General features: G+C 35.4%; 1 protein-coding gene across 4 annotated transcripts in view; it reads left to right on the top strand.

Moving 5' to 3' along the window:
• The window catches only part of TAX1BP1 (Tax1 binding protein 1), a 57163-nt gene that overhangs the window by 6918 nt on the left and 29146 nt on the right, over positions 1-21099 (top strand). For all 4 annotated transcript variants that reach the window (XM_083823211.1, XM_083823209.1, XM_083823210.1 and 1 more), the window contains exons 3-5: positions 9465-9567; positions 12234-12421; positions 13439-13597. In XM_083823211.1, coding sequence (XP_083679337.1) covers positions 9465-9567; positions 12234-12421; positions 13439-13597 — 450 coding nt within the window. The remainder of the gene's footprint in view (positions 1-9464; positions 9568-12233; positions 12422-13438; positions 13598-21099) is intronic.

Below are 21099 nucleotides of genomic sequence, written 5' to 3'. Positions count from 1 at the left end.
CAAAAATTGGCTGGTAGGTGGTCCTAATCTCCGGATGGGGAAGTCTACAGTTTGTGACTTCATTTTGCAATAAAGTGAAATAATCATGTGGCCACATGATATTTTTTCATTATTAATACATAATGTCCAGACTTGCAGAAGTGTTTGAAAAAAAAGCATTTGGCTTTTAGGAAGAATTGCTTATGCCTCTGCTTAGGGCATGTGTGGGCAAGTAGGACCCGCAGATGTTCAGTATACAATAGATGCATGTTTACTGTGCATCTCAAAGGCACAATGAAGTCATGTTTGGGATGTGATACGATACTACTCTAAGAGAGTAGAGTTACAGATGTATGTGTTTGTGGTGTGCATCATAATAGCATCTAGGTTTCTGAAGATTTAATTTTGCTGAGGTCGGCACGCTGGAAAGGTCTGTGATACCAGCTGGGAATCTTACACGTTTAAAGATAATGGTTTCAGTTTTGCTTTCTCATTAGTTACCTAGTCCCTCAAACCTCTCAGTTCCCATTGTTATCTTAAGTAATCTTCATTGCTGTTCTTCTAGGGTGTTGACTTTAATTGTAGGCATAGTTTGGTATTGACTGTCTCAATGTACCCCTAGAGAAGAAAAGGAAATTTGTTCTTAATGTATACGTTTTTAATATCCACAATTTAAAAACAGTGATCTGGCTTTCTGGTATCTTAACGTATATATATATTAAAAAAAAAAAAAGGATTGGGAAGATCTTGAAAGATTATTTGAACACAGTAAGCACAGACTTGCTCTGAAAGGGTACTCAGTATTTAGGAGGCCACACCTCAGCTCCTGTTTATGTATTGCTACAATGCATGTGCTTACGTGCACCTTAATTTCTCTCTCTGCAGTTCACTGATCACTCTCTGCAGTGCACCTCAAATTTAGCTTGTCTGTGCTCAAAACCTCTGTAAAATCAGCAGTGGGTTGTATAGACAGCTAACAAATAGCTTGGTTGCTGTGTTGTAGCAAGGCAACATATACGGGCTTTTGTGTAGTCCTCTGGGTTAGTTTGCTTTGAACTTTGACTACAAATGCCAGCACAACTTGTGTGAGCAGTTTCAAAGTCCTGGTTTTGTCAGAGATTGATATTCTAGATAAGAATTACTTCCATATCTACAGATCAATTGTGAAGTGTAGGGCAACAGCTGGATGTGTTATTGACCACATGCATACTGTAATACAATTTTTTTGGCATGGAATCATCTCTGCACAACAGGATATGATGGATACAGAAATGAGTAGTGAACAGTATGTCCTGTTTTTAAAATAGTAGGGAATAGAATTAACGGAATTCAGAGTGTTTCGAGAATTATGATGTCCGCCAATTAGAGCGGTTCTCTTCTGGTTTGTCTTCTTTGGAAAGATGCCTCAGATAACTGAGATAATACTTTTCTTTAAAATAAAATTAAAAAAATAAAACTCCATGATACCGTCATTCACTGTTTCCTTACTAGATAGAGAAAGATTAGCTGGGTTTGCATGATGCTACCTTTGATAAGAAGTTCTGACATTCAATCCAAAGTGTCACTGATTTTCTAAAAATATTTATTGTGGTAGGTTTTTGTATTAAGAGACAAAAATGGCATAACAAAGTGGCCAGGAGAAATAAAAAAGTTGTGCTACTTATAGTTTTCATGAAATGTGATGGTATATTAATACTTGATTAATCACCCTTTTTACTACCTTTTTATGCTTATCTCTTAAAGCAAACAGTAACTTTGTTGCTCTTTGATCTGTCATAACATTTCCTTGGGCAGTCATTTACATATGTATCAGGTTTTCTTTTTAGAGCATTCCTATTTTTTTCTGTATTTATTGTGATTTATATCCAATAGGAGAGAAAGTTGATCCTATGGTCTACGCACTTTGTCAATGCTATTTTGACATATTCCTCTGAACTATGAGGTAGAAATACAACCAACAAGAGATGATAATAGGGTAGGAACCTGATAGTACCTTGATACAGCAACAAATGCCATATGTTCTCAATAGCCTGGGTTAAAAGATTACCTGTACGTGTTTATAACATTCAGCAGAGATGGACAACTTTGGGTTTGGGCATGTGATTTTCTTCTTTCGGAGGCAGTTCATGTATTCTTGCCGTACTTAAGAGTACTTTGCCAAATTATATTCTAAACTGCATGGTTTTCCTTCTGAATTACAGAAAGGATTTAACAATAACAACAACAGAGTTAAAATTATTATTATTACTTTAGAATTGCATCATATTAGGTATTGACAATAAAGGCCAACTGGTTATGCCTGCATTGGTTCAGCTAAACAAGTGTTTCCTGGGTTTGCTTCTTTGCTCTGTTGTTGTTACCTATCTGCACAACACATTTACTAAGCTGCTGCTCATCCAGTTGCACGACAGCTTTCTGAGGCTAGTGGAGCAAGGGCCGCATGAGCTTCTCTTGCAGTCATGTTCCTTTAAAGCTGTCACACTCAAGACCAAGTTGCCTGAGTTTGCGAAGGCATTATAAGGGAAAGAAACAGCACAAAATCAGGGTGGAGGGAGGGAAGTATTCATTCCCCGTGTTCATCTAAAACTCAAGAAGTTAAAAACGAAGCTTGAAAGTATTTTTACACTGTAAACACTGTGCAGTTGTAAGACAGAGCTTTTACCTTAGAAAAGGTTACACTTTTTAAGATAAATCAGATGTAAGTTAAAGGAAACAGAGCAAAACTAAAATAGTTGGTCATTACTTTTCTTCAGTAGTATATTATTGAGAAACAGACAATTCCTAACTCTATGACTGTTTTTTTTTTTTTTGTGTGTTTTTCATCATTTAGTTTGCTAGTTAGCTAATTTTCTTCTAGGTACTTGGTGGGAATGTACTGTGGGTGAAATGTAAAAATTGCACTGTTGGCCATTTTGATGAGAAAAGGGTTTGCATGTGGGGGGCAGCACAGAAGAAGAAAGAACTGTGACACCTACGTAGCTGTTAGTAAAGGAAGCGCTGCCTGATGTGAGTATTGCAGATGGTTCAGTTGTCCCCCCTTGCCCAGCCAGTGTTAGACATCTTAAACTTTAGTCACAGTGGAAATGTTGAAGTTTACTACAGGTTTCGTTTATATAACTAAAAAGTAGTTTATGATGTCTTAAAATGAAATAAGCCCTTTTGCTCAAAAGTAGGGAATAGGAATATAGCGAATGGATTACTCTGTAATGACCTATTAAAACTTTCAGTTTTATGGGAAGAAAGTGAACTACATAAACAAAGTATTGTTTGAGTAACACATTGTACATAATAAACTAAGCTCAGTATGACATGATGCTTAGTCATATATTTTGTGTTTGGTTTAAAAACGGGTAGGGACGGTGAAAGTAGGATTTGGATTCTGGACTATTAATCTGTTGGTTAAGGTATGGAAAGCAAGAGCGTTGGAACGTATACACAGCTTTTCCTATTGAAAAAGGATTTCTGAGCAGAGCTTGTGAGAATTAAAAGTAGAGAAGCGGAGGGGCTAGAAGGATGTGCTGAGTACCAGGTTAGTAGCAGAGACTTTAATTCTGGTTAAAAATTCTGTGTAAAAATTAAATATATGTTTATGTGTGTGTGTATATATATTATGGTTTAGGGGAGTTGCATCATCTAAGTCGTTTGCTCTTTTTGCTAAGAAATAAGGACATTAATAATATTTTGAGTTTTTAACTCTAGCAAGATACTTTCCGGGTTTTCAGTGAATTCCTTAAAAAGTGATTCCTTACAGCGTCAGCACATCCAGGCAGTGCATTGGATGATGAACTTGAGGTCAGAGTTCACAACAAGTCTTGTGTTTAGTTTGATGGGCCGTTCTCTGTTTTCCTCCTCTGAACTTCAGAAACTAATATGCTAGATTTCTTGTGTACTTTATAATGTTTGTGTACTCGAATGTGGATGTTGTAATACCTGCTGTTGCCACGTTTTAAAATTAGACTAGTAGTAGACTGTGCCTTTTGTACTCCTCCTTGCTCACAGGAAGGTCCACTGTATGTCCTATTAAGATTTCTCATTTATTTAAGATTTCTGATGGGAAGAAAGTGTATATTTGACAGTCTATACTTCCTTCGGTTTTAACACTTTGGAACTTGGCTTTATGTTAGTAGTTGACAGTGCTTTTTATTTTTATTTTTTATTTTTATTATTTTATTTTATTATTTTTTTTCCAGAGTTACTTTTATTAAGGGTATCCCAACTGAGTTCTGGCACAACAACAAAGTCTGTAGCAGTTTTGATCCACATACTGTTTTACTTGATGGTGTTCTCATATTGAAAGTCTTATTCTAATTTTTGAGATTTTTGTTTGTCTGGAGGGAGGACTGGTTTTTGTTGCTTTTTTTTTAAAATGCGAAATACTCTTCCAGTTAATAGTATCAACTACAAAAGAAAAAAAATACTATAAAATTATTTGCCTGACTTGTTCATGTGCCATTTTAATCAGTATTCTAATGAAAGTTTTTTTTGTTTTTACTTTGGTTTCACATTTGCGTATATTAGAATGCATTCTTCATAGGAGAATAGGGCTGTAACGTCATGTGAGGCCTAAACAGGAATTAAGTGTGAATTTCCATCTCTTTCCTTCCATTTCCTTTTTTTTTTTTTTTGGACAGCTTTTAAGTTCGAGATATTAATGTCAATAAATTTGTTTTCAGCTTGAATAGGTAGATCATAACTTTTTAGAACTCGGTCAGTAACTGCAGGAAACAAAAAATGAAATGATGTAATCTGCGATCAAGGTTCTATGAGGCATTTAAATAGCATGTAAATAGCGTCTGTATTTACTTTGAACGTGCACTCATCTTGCAGTTCCAGTAGTGTGCTGGAGAGAGTTTGGACAGGCACTAAAGAAGCCCTGCTTCTTTCTGTTTTTGTGCTGATGGCTTCTGAAGTGTTGGAGGATTTCTTTGCATCTGCTCGTTAGAACAATTTTGAATTCTTAATGTAGTCTGTGTTTGAAGTTTTTCTTCTGCTCTGTTACTCAGGGATTTTCGTGGGTACTCCTGTGTAGATAAATTGGTAGATATGAATAATCGAAACAGATTTAGGGTTGGATTTTTTTAATTATTATTTTTATTTTCACAGAGTAGTTTATTTGCTGCTGCTGTTTCAGTGCAAATTGCAGCAGGGTAAAATGAGCCACATCACCCAAAGAGCATAAGCTGCAAAAGGTTTGCAGGGTGGCAGGATAGCCTTCACCTGCTACTTGAACATCATTTTATGGAGAACATATTTCTGAAAATGAAACATTAGGTCTAATTTATTTGCTTTTAACGTAACAAATCTTACCTTTTGAGCTTTAAAAGTATGAAATTAAAGAATGTGTTGGCCCAAGAACTCTTTGTTTTAGTCTGTGCTCAGATATCACTCCTCTCAAGTTCTATAGGTTTCACAGAAGGTATCATTTAAAGAAGGATAGGTATGCAATAAGTAAATACATTTATTTCTTAGAAAAAAAAGTTCTTCAGGTTTTCTGTTATACACTACTGATTGCCACAACTGTTGATGCCTGTTGAATGACTTAACTTCTTGAGGCCTGCACTATTACTGGGAAGATGCACAGATTTTTCTTTTTACAAGAAATGTTTCGGCTTGCCCTCTTTCATTGCATCCCAGATAGAATTGTATTGGATCACTTGCCGTAATGGTCTTTTTAATTAGAAACAACAAAAGCAAAACCAAACAAAACCACCTTAAATGGACATTACCATACACAAAAATCTTTCTCCTGTCAGTGTAATACAAAAGAGGTCTTCACAATAAATGGCTTCATGCAGGGGCTTTGAAGGGTGTCACTCCTGTACCCTGGTGGAGTCTGACCTTGGAAATAGTCTGTATTAGTTGTCTCTGGTATGTTTTGTCACACAGATCAACAATCAGAGAAATGATTTAGCTTTTCTTATCCCTGTCATTAAATTGAAGATAGTTTTCCAAGCCAACATGCTGGAGGAGGAGGCTGTTCTTCATTTTGTTTTTAGAGCTACAGTTTTCTTTCCTTTTTCTTTTCTTTTTTTTTTTTTTAACTCCTCCCTTCCCTGCATGCAAATTAATTGTGGTCTGATTGACAAGTATTCCCATCTTTCTCTTCATCATTTTCACTCTTGGTTGATTTCCTCTGTATTTTTTCCCCCTAGTTTCAGTTGACAGTATTTCTGTTTTTATTTCCTGTCCCTCAAGCAATTCTAAAAATTCTTTATGAAGTGTTAGTCCTATTTTAGGCAACTATCAGCTTTCCTGCTGAGGTGAATGAAATATATATGTATATATATGTATTTTTTTGGTCAACAGTCACATCTAGGCCATTGTTGAGTCTTTCAGCATGCTCGTACAGTCTGTGACTGTATAATCTGTTGCCATAGAGAAGGTTATGGAAGACTGTATTTGTAAATCACTGCGTACTTCGTGTTTAATTAAAACATATTGGTAGAAAAATGGTTGAAAGATCTAGATTGTTGACCTGAAACATCTATTACTTACTTTTATTGTCATTTTCTTCTTGGAATATCATCACTTTGGTTTTACTCCTTGTTTTTGTCACCAAAGAAATAATCCTATGAAAATTGATGAAAACCATTGTTCAGTAGAAAAGACGTTGAATGATGTTACTAATTTAACTTTTTTTGCTGCACGGTACACAAACTTCTCCTTTTTTAATTTATGCAACTGGACGAGAAGAGCCACTTGCACGTGCCCCTTTAAGTAGTTGGCTTCTAAGAGTCAAGACAGTATGAGATGGGGAGCTTTGTTAGGGGAAGCAGATGATGGGTGACAGGAAATAGGGGGAATTGATGGAGAAAATACGTGCCTGGTAAACTTCCCAGGGTATTGCCCACTAGCTGGTGATGCGTCATGGTTCTCTCTTTACCAATAACCCACAGATTAGAGTTACACTTGAACATATAGTACCAGCTCAGAAACAGTCCAGAAGAGTTGGGTAATTTGCTTTCTACACAATTAGTCTCTTTGTATTAGTACGAATAGAATTTCAAATGACCTAAAAAAAATAAATTGTGCACATTACTGTTAGAGGTAAAGTATTCCTAGAATTTAGGGTTTCAGCATAGAGAAAAATTGAATTGGAAACTGAATTGATCACCTAGGGAAGAGGTCATGCTAGCAACCATTTTTGGTTTTATATTCATATATTTATATGGATTTTGCTCCCTCTACACTTTCTGAAGTTTTCATTATCAGAAGGAATGCCCATTTTATTCAGGAAAATAGGATGTGTGTGAACGTTGTTTTTTTTTGTTTGGATGGTTTTTGCTTTTTCTTTTATTTCTTTGTTTAAAACAGAATTAGAAACTAGAGTAGGATGAAGAGATTGCTTCGGTTCTTTACCATGATTGTTCTGAACACAGTAAATCAGTTTCCCTTCTGAAATTAAAAAGAACAAGACAGGCTTTTCACTCAATTGAGAACCCAATTTCTGTGTTTAAAAAGCTGTCTGCTTTCTGTGTTGTATGCCTGTAATGGTATATGCTTCCCTTCACAGAGGTGAAAGTACCTTCAGTGAAAAGGGTGTCTTAACATCTGAATTGGATATGAAAACATAACTAACGTGAAAATTTGAAAATTTACAAAATTTTCTGCGGATTTTTGTTACAGAAAAAATCTGTGGATTTTTCTGTGGATTTTTGTTACAGAAAAATTGCTTTTATTCCCTCTTCCACCTCCCAATGTCACTGACACCCCAAGTTACCAGAGGAACTTCCCTTCTTATTTCTAAAATATTTTAGTGTGCGAAGGACAACCTCAGGAGTTCTCATTTCATTCATGTTTTTAAAAGCCCCTCAGTAGGGGATGTCACAGAATCTTCTTTGTCTAAGAATAGGCTTAAGATACAGTAGTTGGTTCCATTTTGGTTGTTTTATTGAGTCACCAGAACAGTCAGAAGCTGTTCTGTATAATGAATATTGCCTTAAAAAAATTGACTATAGCTAGTAAAAAGAAGTTTTGAGCTGCTTTTGCTGTTGTTCATCTCTGCTTTTTATTAATGTAAAAAAGGCCTGGTTGTAGAGCAATTACTTTTTCCCAAACAGTAGCTATTGCCATGCTTTTAATACAAAGTGGAGAAGTAGTTTTGTAAAAGGCAGCTATGGAATAGTCTCTTCAGATTTTTTTTCTAATGCTAATTATTAATTTTCATACTACTCGAAATCTGTAACTGTGTAAATACTGTTTAGTTACTTTGGGTACTACTGTTCCCATTGCCCGTATTCTCATTGCCCATTCTTTTCTCCTTTTTATTTTTGTAAAGCTGACAACCTCTTAAGAAACAGTTCTTAGTCCTTTCAAGATATACTATTGCAATGTATCCGTTATAAAGGAGGATTTGATATGAACTTAAAGTTTAGAGATCTTGTCTACTGAAGTAATAGAAATCATGATTACCAATTTCTTCTTTTTTTGTCTCCAATAATGTTGATGAAATCGGTGGACAATTTGCCCCCTTTCCTTCTTAACTCTTCCAAGACACCATACACAGTAACTGACAAAACGTGTTACTACTTTTTGACCAGGTTTTTGATATTTTCTTTTAGTTAGAACAGATACATCTGTTTCATTGCACTCCTTTATCATTACACTATTATTGTTCTATGCTGCTTTATAGTAACTGGTTGCTTTGGGTTTCAGGTTTAGATGCATGTATTTCAAGCTTGTTGGAATATATTTCTTTGGGGGATATCATTTCTTATTTCAAGGAACTGCAGGCTTTATGAAACATTGGAAAGTAGGTGTTTATTGAAGTTACTGGGGAAACTGCACTAACTTAGTTAGTTAGGTTAAGCTCACTTAACTGAGTTAGGTTTTCATGCATTTTTTTTCCTTGCAGTTATATTGTGCTGTATAAATGGAAGAATTAGCATTCCAGTGAAATGCTAGTCTTTAGTTAGTATTGCAGAAATTGTCAAAAAAAAAAAAAAAAAAAAGTGCTAGCTTAAACCTGTCATATTTGTCATTTTCAGTAGGGAAGAGGTGTTTTCTCCTTCCTCCTTTGTGTTTTTTTATGAACCTGTTGGATTGTGGACACAAAATAGTTGATATTGGCAGAAGTTACCCTAAGAAAATCTCAGTATAAACTTCTGAAGTAATATTTTTGTATTTTCAGTGTATACTAGTGTATCTTTATAGAAAAAAATATAAATGTACCAAATAATAGTTTAAAGTATAGTGAAAACTGTCTGGTGTTTTAATTTATATAGACCCTTTTATTGCCTTAGACCCATTTATTGCCTTAGGTAACAAGCTTAATAAAATTCATGCTAAATCTTTGACATGCTTGTTAAAAATATTCTTGATTTGTAAACATTGTTAAATATCTTTTTATTGCATGTTGAAGCAGAAATATTCATATTACAGTATGTTGTAAAGGCCAGGCTGTGATATCTTAACTATATGTAGCAATTTTTTCTGCCTAATATTTTCTTTTCTTTTTCTTGTTGTTGTGATTTATTTTATTTTAGGTTGGTTGGAGTACTGCAAGAGATTATTACACATTTCTTTGGTCACCTATGCCAGAAAACTATGTGGAAGGATCAACTGTTAACTGCGTGCTGACTTTTCAAGGTGAATTTTTATAAAGCAGTATCTACCTGTATTTTCTAGCTTCCATAGTTTTTTTAAATACTCATCTATGTGTTAAGATATTGAGGGTTGGAGAACAGTTCTAGATCTTTAGAAACACAAATTGTAGGAAGGAGTATTTACCATATAAGTCTTTTGCATGCTCGTTTTGTTACCCGTGTAAAGTTCATTCTTATTTCAGATGTCAATGAGATTGTATGAGTAATTGTGTGACTCAGTATATTTTTACATAATAATTGGACAGTGTTCATGACTGATGGAAAGAGTAGATCTGCTGGAAGTTATTCAGACACCAAAAGTGATGCCGTTTAATCATTGGCATTTTTTTTTTTTTTTTAAAATCTTGGCATCTCTTAAAGCATTGTGTATTCACATTGTCTGTTTTTAGTCTCTGAACTTTAGACCATTCCAGTGTAAAGTGATTCTTGTCAAAGAAAGAAAGGATAAATAATGTAAATGACGGTTTGTGAAGGTTCAGTTTTGTTCAGAGTTGCAGAGGACCTTTTGATAGTGAGGAATTGCTGAAAATCACTAAAGTTTAAGAGAAGAATAAGGAACAAAACAGAAAATGGTACACCACTATACAAGTCTATATTATAACTGCATTTTCAATACTGTGTGGAAGTCAGATCCTCTGCCTTCCCTTCCGAGTCTCTAAAGATCTAGCAGAACTAGAAAATGAACACAGCAATAAGGAAGATTAAAGTCAAGCAGCAGCTTCTGTGTAAATAAGAGGAGTTACAAAGATGAGAACCATGTGGCTAATCACGTATAAAGGGACCTAGGTGGTTTAGGTCTAGCATTAAGAATAACTTTTTCACCAACAGGTGGAAAAACTAACAGTAGCAGCACTTGAACGGGTATCCCGGGAAGGTTTGGATGGATGGGAGTTCCACACACTTGCTTGACTGCTGCAATAGGTCCAGACTGCTGCTGACAGCAGTCACTTTTTGAGCAGGAGATTGGACTAGATGACCTTCAGTACTTTCTTCTGCCAGGTTTTTCAGCCTGGGAAAGGGAATTAAATATTAGAAAAAAACAGATGTTTGTAAAACCAGCTACCCGTGGAACGAGTTGATTATCCATTGTTCACATTGAAAGAAGCAGGGGCCATCAGTGTAAACTACCAGTGACAGATTCATAACAGAGATAGAGATGGTACACAGTCAGATGCAGAATTTCTTGCAAAAGGATGTTATGGATGTTAGAAGATCTACACGTGTTCGAACTTGCAAGTGAAAAAACAGTAAGATACTACTCCCTGAGCTATAGTTACTGAAGTACAAGACTGATGGAAATACAAAGCACGCAATATGAATGTTGTCTGTATAGCAGATGTAATGAGTTTTACCATTTTTAGTAAAAGCAGCTAAGACTACTTGAAGAAGTCCTCCAGTAGTCTGGAATGAGAGTTTAAAAAACAGCAGCAACACAAAACAAACAAAAAAATTCCCCCCAAAGCAACATAGTGATTGAAATAGGGATTTTAATGTTATAGTTCAGTCAGAACTGAAGCAGTATCTGAGAAGGCGCATGAATTAAGTTTCTAACTTTCTTTCATTTACTTACCTTAGCTGCTGTTAGAATTTTATCAAATACTTTGTTCTTTTTTTTTTTTTTTTTTTTAATCCAGAGAAGATTTTTGGAATATTTAGCTTTTTTTTTTGGGCGGTGCTGAAAAATGACTTCAGAAATACATATTATGCTCACTTCTCATGCATTTTTTTGTATCTTTCTCATCTGTGATAAAGAGGGAGGTAAGAGGATTTTAAGCAAGCTGATGGAAAAAGTGTGAGGGGCGGTGTTAGAAAAAAGTACTCATGACAAAATTCTTGTGGCATTCAGAATCTGTTTCTGGAAGTACTGGACTTTCAGTTGGTGAATGCAATTTAAAGATGAGGAAGTTAGAAAGGGAGCAGATTAAATTGTGGTGAGATACGGACAGAAGTGGGTGACATCACCTGCTAGGTGAGGATTTATTATGCTGGTGTCATACTTAAGCTAGCTAAAGTGTCTGACAATTAAGTATTCTGCATAAAACTTCAGAAGTTTTCTTACCATTAAATTTGGTGAGGCCTGATTTCTTGGATTTACTAATAAAAGTAAAAATCTCATTAGTTCTGAAAATGGTTGCTTAACATCCACAAATATAACATCATATAGCATGTTACTCTGTCTCTTGTCTTTGGCTGTAGAGGTATTCCCACCCCCAAAGTCGCTTACTCTTTGTTCTCTCATTGTACAGCAGTTAAGTAATAATGTAGTCCTGTTCCATGTTTAGATCTTCAGGGCATCTTGTTGCCAATGATCTTTGTATTCAATAAGAATATATTCATCAGCTATTACCTAACGTATGTAAGGTGATGCATATATATAGTGCTATAGTGTTGTTACTTACTGTCCTAAGCTTCCGTGTCTAAAACAAACAAACAAAAAAAAAAAAAAGGAGAAGTTTGGGGGGGAATTGAAATTACTGAAAAGGGTGACTTTTCCTTTGTATTGCTGTGATCGTTGCCTGTGCCCTACTGAAATAATGAGGGTGAAAATCGTAAGTCTAAGATGTTCTGATAATGTATTTCCATGTGGAGAATTGCATAATAGATTTGTTAGTGCAGAATGTTTCTTCAAGTACGAATTTATTTTGATAGGATATTACCTACCAAATGATGATGGAGAATTCTACCAGTTCTGTTACGTTACTCATAAAGGAGAAATACGCGGAGCAAGCACACCTTTCCAGTTTCGTACCTCTTCTCCTGTTGAAGAATTGCTCACCATGGAGGATGAAGGAAACTCTGATATGTTAGTGGTGACCACAAAAGCTGGACTTCTTGAGGTTTGATTCAAAAATTCTTAAAATGTTATCAATCTTTGCACTTAGTTTTTATATGTACATATGTACACACACACATAAATGCATAGAATATAATATTCAAGAACAAGCCAGGAAAAAAACCTACATTATGTGTATATATAATGGATATTTCTGGCTTGATTTTCAGTTTTTGATTGGAGTTCAGAACATTTGCAGATCAAATGAATAAATATTTAAACTGGCTACAGGTATGGCATAACACTTGGTATAAACTGGGAAATCGTAAGGGTAGCTAGTTGTCCATCTCTGCCGTCTGCACCCTCCAACTTAGGTGGGTTGGGGGCAGAGGGGGAAGATTCCTTACAATGAATACCCTTTGTGTGAAAGGGTACTCATTGTAAGGAAAAAAGGAACTGATATGCTTTTAGTTGTCCACAAGTAGCACACATACTTGATTTATAGCTTTCAAAATTTAGGATGAGAGATGCAGTACAGAGGTACAGCTGGGATGTTTTTGCATTTAAAGTCTTAGGGTATGTACCCCTACTACTAAAATTGAAGAAAAAGGATTTTTCAAACTTCTGTGATTATCTTGATTTCTGTACCAGTCCTTACTTCTGGCAATGTTTGTATATTTTTTAAATTTCTTCAACATTGTTCTAGTGTGTGGGTGTGTGTGTGCATGCGTACACTCAGTGGCCATTTCGTCACCAAGCTGTCATGTTAATTAGCTTTTCCATAGTTGCTGTCACTTGGGAACAGTAAAAACACTTCACTTAAGGAGGAAGAACGAGCAGAAATAAACATGATACAAAATGTGCTCTCTAATCGTAATGTAGTACTATAATGTAACGGTAATGTAGTAAGAGTAGTGAAACTTCAGGAATTTGTGAAGAAGGACAAAACCGTAAAATCACCTGGCCAGAAGGCATGTGTTTTGTGATTCTGCTCAAACATTGGAGTAATTTGTCCACTTATTGGATAGAAATCAAGGAGAGAAAAGATGCCAAGAAAAAATGGTTTTGTTTTTTTTTACAGTTTAAAATTGAAAAAATAGTAAAAGAAAAAGAAGAGCTATTAAAGGTAACTTCTGTTCTGGAGAAGGAAACAACACAACTCAGAGATCAAGTTGAAAGACTGGAAAAAGAACTTAACCATGAAAAGCAGAGATGTGACCAACTGCAAACAGAGCAAAAGGTTAGTTGTTTTACTGATTAAAGCTGACTCATAATGTCTGTAATCCTTCTTTTTCAAGAACCAGTTAAACTGGGTGAAAATCAGCTATCAAAACCTCTCAGCAGTTAGATAGACATTTACACTAGAATAGGTCAGTTCCTATTAACCTCCTGCCACTATTCCTTTTATGTCGTAAAATTGTTAAAATATTTAAGGCTTTTGGTACCAGGCTTGGTAAGATAATCGATGGCAACTGTTACCAGATGTTTGACATTTAATTGTGAAATTCATAGTGGAAAAGTAGTTGATAGTTGAAAGTTCGCTTATGTTAGTTTAAAATGGAGGATGGCTTTTCAAATAATGCCTGTTAAGGAATAATTACACATAACACAGGGTATTGTAAATGGTAATAAAGCAAAAAAGAAAAAAAAAGGTTGGTATTAAAAAAAAAAAAAAGATCAAGACTTAAGAGTGCTACTGTCAGAACATACTAAGAGTGAAAAGTTAACTATGGCTTCCCTTAAAGATTTCAGAAAGGTCTAATGATTTTGAAAGGGAAAAGAACAAACCTAAAAATTAAGTTACAGTCTTAATTGATAGCGGAAATATAAATCTAGCCTGAAACAAAGCAAGCTTACTTTGGAGTTCTACAAATAGTAAGGAAATGCAGTATTATAAAAAAGGCACACAAAAGTTGGACTTAATATATATTTTCAGCTGATGCTTTAAAAAAAACAACAAAAACAACCTTTTAGGAGAAGATTAAAAACATGTGGGAGGGAGGTGGTGACATGGACAAATTTGGAGTAATGAAGCCTATATAATTTAGCTGTGGACAGCAGTTAATAGGCTATTTCTAAGTACTAGTATGTATATGTCAACAGTTCTGCACGATACACCTTTGGTAGAAAGGAATTTGTTGAAGGAATTTGAAACTGTTGAAATTTCATAGTCTACTTTTCAACAGTCATAATTAAATGGGCTATAACATTAGGTAAGGAAAAAGTCAATGATAAGATCTATTTTAGGGGAAAAAAAGTGTAAAATCTTTCATATAAAAGAATTACTTTAATTTCAAGCACATGGGAGGACCAGTTTAACAAGACTAGAATTAAATACCTAAAAGTACACATTTCATGTATCTACAGAATTGGAAGCTTGATGGATAAATTTGTATAAGCTATATAGAAATCTTTCATTATTATTTGAAGTTCTTATTTAAAAATAGCTTGAAAGATTGTCAGTTGTGATCCACATTAGCTCTAGAATGCGTTTTTAGAACAATTTGTCAAATGGGACTTCAATAGCTGTCTAGCAAGGGTAGTTAGACAATAGTTGATCAAACACTTCATCTATCTGGAATACTATAGCAGTTTCCTAACCCGGGTACTTACTTTGTCTCTCAAGTCTTTGGCATTTTCTTATTTTACTACTTTTATGTTTTCTGTTTTTCATTTTTAAAAGAGTTTCTGCTGAGCTGAAACTTGCATTCGTTTATATGTATATTATAATATGTATATAATAAATGCTTACATACATTAACAGAACATAAATCCAGTGTTACTTCTGAAAATTAAGCTTGCATCTTCAAAATCAGATGCATTAATTTAACTTTTTCATCATCAGAAAATTTAATAAAGAGTACTTTATATGCAGCTTTTTCTCTAACCCTTCCAAGCCTAAAGATGACTTTCCTTCTTTCTTGCTCTCCTTACATCCCTACCCCAGTACTTGAAATACAGAAGCAGGCCAACAGGTTATATGATTTATCTTTGCCGTGAGCATTGTACAGTAGGTTAATAGATTGATTTAAAGATTCCTGAGCAGCAGTTATGCGGCACTCATTTCAATTACAATAGCTAGGTTTTATTTTCCTTCTGGTTTGTTGAAAATAAATAAAGTCAGCTAATCTAGTCAGCTTCATGTGATGTGAATAATTGTTATTGGCAATAAACCTAAACAGTCTATTAATTCAAATCTTGTTTGTAAGGCCACAAGGGATAACCTTAAAATGTTAAGTAATCAAAATACAGTTATATTTTATGTAACAGCGGAGTCTTCACCTGTGCTTAGTATGAAGTAGGTAATTTTGGTTTGAATTGTTTTTTTGTTGTTGTTGTTTGGTATCGCTTTTAAGTTACAGAATGACTGCTTTAACAAAGTGATTCTGTGGGTTCTTTTTCTCCTTTTACTCCTAGTCCTCTGGTGCAAGTCACATGCAGGTGGATTTTTAATAATGCTCTAAACCTTTGACACACAAAAATCTTAAATTCATCAACTCCACTTTTTAATCTATTTATTTTTTTTAAAAAACTATTTTTTTTTAAAAAAAATTAATTAAAAATTTATTTGTTAAAATGTTATTCAGGTAAAGGTTTAATTATTTAGAGTTCTGTTAAGTAAAATAACAACAAACAACTTTCAATGTACTTCAGAGCACATTAAGTTAAAGAAAAACAATTATTTACAAGTCGAAAAGTCTGTATAGATGTACACAATTGATTCAAAGTGAGTGCAGAGCTCTTTATTCTGCTGTTGTGTTGTTAACTGTTATACATATATTGCCATTTAAATTCTGATACAAATAATCATGAACCCCTTTATATAACATACTTGTTGATCTGTTTTCCTCTTTTCTAAAAAACAAACAAAAAACCTTAATTTCCTCAGAGCAAATAGTGTGGATACCTGACCTAGTATCCTTGTCGTTTGATGTGTATTATTAAGCCACCCTGTATTTTTTACCATAGAATCACAGAATGTTTGATATTGGAAAGGACTGTTAAAGATTACCTAATTGCAGTCCACCCGATGCAGACAGGGACATCTTCTACTAGACTTGCTCAAAAGCCCCATTCAACTTTTCTGGGTAGCCTGTTCCAGTTGTCTCACCACCTTCGTAGTAAATAATTTCTTCTTTATATCTAATCTAAATCTACCTTGTTTTAGTTTAGAACTGAGATTCCTTGTCCTATTGCAGTTTGTTAAAACATAGTTTTCTTAACATCTCCTTTGTATTTATATTTTTTCATATGCGTTTAAGATACTTTCATCCTTTTAGTACTGACTTTTTTCAGTCTTCACAAATAGCTCAGGGGTATTTGGGACCGTTGAGAAATGTCCGTAGAAACATTGATTTCCTAATACAGACAAGGTAGTTGTTGGACTATGTCACAGCTGTATCCAAATTAATGTTTCCCTCCCACTCTTAATCATTTGCTCTCTTCTCTACGTAGTTACTGTCACGGAGTTCTGGGCACTAGGGTGTTGTCTTCTGTGTCTGCTTTTCGACTGGTTGGGATGCTTTGAAGTAGTGCTTTTAGAGGCTCTTTGGGGCAAATATTAGGAAGAAACAAACTAAAGTTAGATTCAATCTTTTCGGAACAAAGTATATACCAAGATAAATCTGTTCAGGTGTAATACAGTCAGTATTCCGCACAGTTTGAATATTGGGCAGTATGCATGCTTGTAAGCGATGCAAAGATTTGCTTTCTTGAGTTTCAGGAACAGGTGAGTCCCTGTGTATCACTCCTGACAGGTAACTGTAAAGGTCACAACAAACTATAGATTTTGGTTTGCTAACAGTGTTCTTGCTGTTCAGGACATACAGGCTTTTGTTGCCTTTTTACAAGATTTCTATCTCATTTCCTACCAAAAATGGGCAGAATAAATGAATTGAAGGCATAAAGTGATTGTGTTATTTGAGTTGTTGAAAAATTGCTTCTCATTCAAGTCCTGCATATTACAGTACTCCAATTCCCCTCTTATTTCTAAAGGCTTTTATTTTAGGGTTTACATCTTATTATCACATTGGAGTTAAAAACCAAAACAAAACTATTTTTTTTTCTGGTATTCAACACAGTGGTTCCACAGACCTAGTTTTCTCAGTTTGTTGTCACCACCATCACAGAAGAAGAATATCTGCAAGACGCACAGCTTTGTGCTAGCCGGTGTTTGTGCTCACAGGGAGCATATGCTTCAGCCCCACTGTTGCTTTTCATGCAGAATTCCTAGCTCTGTGCTGCGAGTGGATAGACAATCAGTTCTTTCAGCAGTTTTGTCTACTGAAATTATCTGTTGCCCTTCATAAAGAAAAGGAGATGGCTTGATGCATGTTTGTATTCCACGGTATATGGAGTGAAGTTTGAAAAACTTCATCAGGTCTCCACTTGAAACATGCATATTTTTATTTTCCATTAGTGGATCACAAGTGCACAAAGCAGGATGGATTTTATACAATACTTTGGCAGACTAGATTAGTACGCAGTGCTACTGTGGTTTAACCGTGGTAGGCAGCTGAGCACTACCCAGCCACTCTCCCACCTCCCCCTCGAGCGGGACGGGGGAAGAGAATCAGAAGGGTAAGTTAGAAGACTCATGGGGTGAGATATAGCCAGTCTAATAAGTAAAAAAAACCAACAAAAAAAACCAACAAAAAACAAAACAAAACAACAAGGAAACAAAAGAAAAACAAAACCAAGAAAAAACAAGTGATGGACAACACAATTGTTCACCACCAGTTGACTGATGCCCAGACAGTTTCTGAGCAACTGCAGCCCTGGCAGACTCCCCCCTGCCACCCACATTTTATTTTATTTTCTAATTGCTGAGCATGCTGTCATATGGCATGGTCAGTTTGGTCAGTCCAGGTCAGCTGTCCTGGCTGTGTCCCCTCCCAGCTTCTTGTGGATCCCCAGCCTGCTTGCTGGCAGGGCAGTGTGAGTAGCAAAAGGCCTTGTTACTGTGTAAGCACTGGTCAGCAATAACTAAATGATCAGTGTGTTGTCAACACTGTTTTCATCACAAATCCAAAACACAGCATCATACAAACCACTAGGAAGAAAAGTATTTCTATCCCAGCCCAAACCAGTACAGCTTTGTGTCTTGTAATTGCCACTGTGGGCCCCTTGGCCAACCTTCCCCTCAGCCCCTCAGCTTCCCCTCAGCTACTGTAGAACTTCAGTCTGCAAATTCAATCTTAACTCCGTTCGGTTAATCTCTTCCTTCTCTTTCATCTCAGAGCCTTTTAGCAGGTGCAGTATGTACTTGTTTCAACAAGATCAGTTTTGGGGGAAAGTGATTCTTTCCAGTTCACGCTTCCAGTTCCTACCGTCTCCTGCCCCCCAACATGCACATTCTTTTTTAGTCTCTTGAAAAGGGCTGTTATACGTCCTGTTACAGAAATACATGCTATCCTTCTGCAGCCTGTTTTCATGCCAGTTAAACCACTCCTATGCTTAATTTCATGCCATCTGGGGAATAAAACGAAGTAATATTTTTACAAGGGTGATGTTCTCTGATAACTTTTTTTTTAAATGTAGAATCATACTGCATATATAGCTTGCAACTGTAGTAATACAACACTATTAAAATGATGCAATAACTCACTACCATCATTTTACTTGAGAAGACACATGATGCATGGTCACCAGAACTCTTCCAGGTTGCTTTTAACATTTAAAGTTTTCCTTTGGTTTCCTACTGAGATCACTTGTTTACTGGTACACACCCTGGTGTGAGAGCTGCATTGCTAAGCTGCTTTTACCTGAAAATATTTTACTTTCAAGAAAATTGAAGGACATTGAATCAAAAATTGATTGCATTTTTATATATTAAAAAAGCAATACAAATAAAATAGCAATACAGATATTTCTCCTATATATCTTATATACTATTGATATAAAAAAATATACCTGTGTAAATAAAAACAATGCTTTTTTTTTTGTGTTCTCTGGCAGCACTGCCCTTGTCTGCTCCCTCAAGGTTTAATATTACTTTCTTGAAGGGGGGGGAATGTACAGTAGCCATTGTATCACTCATGCATTTGCTTGTCTGACGCTGTACAACTGTTCAGATTTGTACACACGGGTTTTATACATTTTTGTAGAGAGAGCACAGCTTGCACATCTGATCCTTTTGCAGTCATTTGTCTCCCTCTAGTGGGAAAAGAGCACTTCTGAACTGATTTCTATAATGTTAGAGTGGTGACAAGTCGTATTTCTGTGGCAGTGGGGTTCTCAAAGGTTTAACTTCAGTCAGAAGCAACAGATTTATGAATTAACCTGCACGTTGTTTGACCCTGGGTATATTTGAAAAGCGTTTCCATTATGACGCTGGCATAAAGTGAAGCAGAAGTGAACTTACTGACTTGATAAACTTGTTCTTTCATCAGCTTTTGAAAGTTTATTTCACCATTTAACTTCTCAAAACTGGGATAATTCATCTATTTGATAGGTAGTTTTAATGGGATATCCATCCAAATCCGGATTCTATTAAGGCATTTTTCCTGCATAGTAGCTTTATACATGGAAGAGTTTTGTTCAAATATCAGGGATTTGTTTGAGTTGGCTTCTGATGCCATTTTATAAAGAGAGTTTCTCTGGTTAGACAGTGATATAAAGCTGCCGTGCAGCGTGTCTGCAGTACAAGTGCCCAGTTCATAAAAGTAAATGAATTGAGCATTTTTTCTGTGGCCCTTTAAATCAAGCTATGTTGTTTTTGTTTGTTTATGCTGCATGTTCAAAAAGCTAAGAGTCAGGGAAATGCATTGTTTGAAAAACAAAACAAAACCCCATCATGTAAAATAATAACTTAAAGATACAAAGTAAACATTCAGAAATGTTTGGGTTGGAACCAGCAGTTATAGGACCGATGGGTGCTGTAAACATTCGGTAAAGAGCAAACCCTGTTTTAATGTTTCAGTGATTGTTCTGTGTATGAATATGTCCTAAAGTGATTAATTTACATTTATTTTACTGGATGATTGGAGATGCTCTTAGATGTTTTAGATAGGCATTCTCCCTGTACTTTAATTCAAAATATGTATTTGTGAGAGTGATTTTTTTGCAGTTTAAAGTGAAATTATAGGAAATGTTAAGAATCTAACATTCTGAAATGTAAGCGCATGCTGCAGAATCATAGTCAGCATGTGTAAACACTGTGGCTGCCTCCTGCAAAAATTTGTATGTCTGTAGTCTTCCTGAAAGTAATGGTATGACTGATGTTACTTAGATGAACTTTTACCAAGTTAGGCCTTAGTTTTGGAGAGAGAGAGGGAGTTTTTATTCTGTTCAATAATGCTAATTTTAAATCACTGGTGATTTAAATTCATACCGTGATGCATTAGATTTTGGATTAGAAAGACTTCAGTGTTTAGTGCGGTATTTCTGTGGCACATCATAGCGATGAAGATAAAAACTTAAAAATCAGTGAGTATGTTTGGGATTGGTTTCCTGTTTTACTTTGCTGGATTATTAAATTTTATTTTGGAAAGGAAACACAATTTGAGGTTTCCTTTCAGAACATTTGGGCCTTGTGTCATGAGAATGCTCAGACAGCTTTGCAGTGGCTGCAATGGTACTGCGTTGTGTTCATCTCTTGTCCTCAGAGGTCCCTTAAACAGGGCATGATGTCAGCCAAGTGTTTTACACAATTCTGTTGGAGCTCCTATGATGTCAGGGGGATAAACAAAAGGCTCCTGCAGATAATTAATCTAGATCCCCTAAATTCTCGATGGGATATGA

The sequence above is a fragment of the Anser anser genome (genome assembly GCF_964211835.1).
Source record: "Anser anser genome assembly, chromosome: 2".
In the NCBI taxonomy this organism is placed as follows: domain Eukaryota; kingdom Metazoa; phylum Chordata; class Aves; order Anseriformes; family Anatidae; genus Anser; species Anser anser.
The sequence above is the reverse complement of the archived record's forward strand: the minus strand, read 5'-3'. Positions and strand labels throughout refer to the sequence as shown.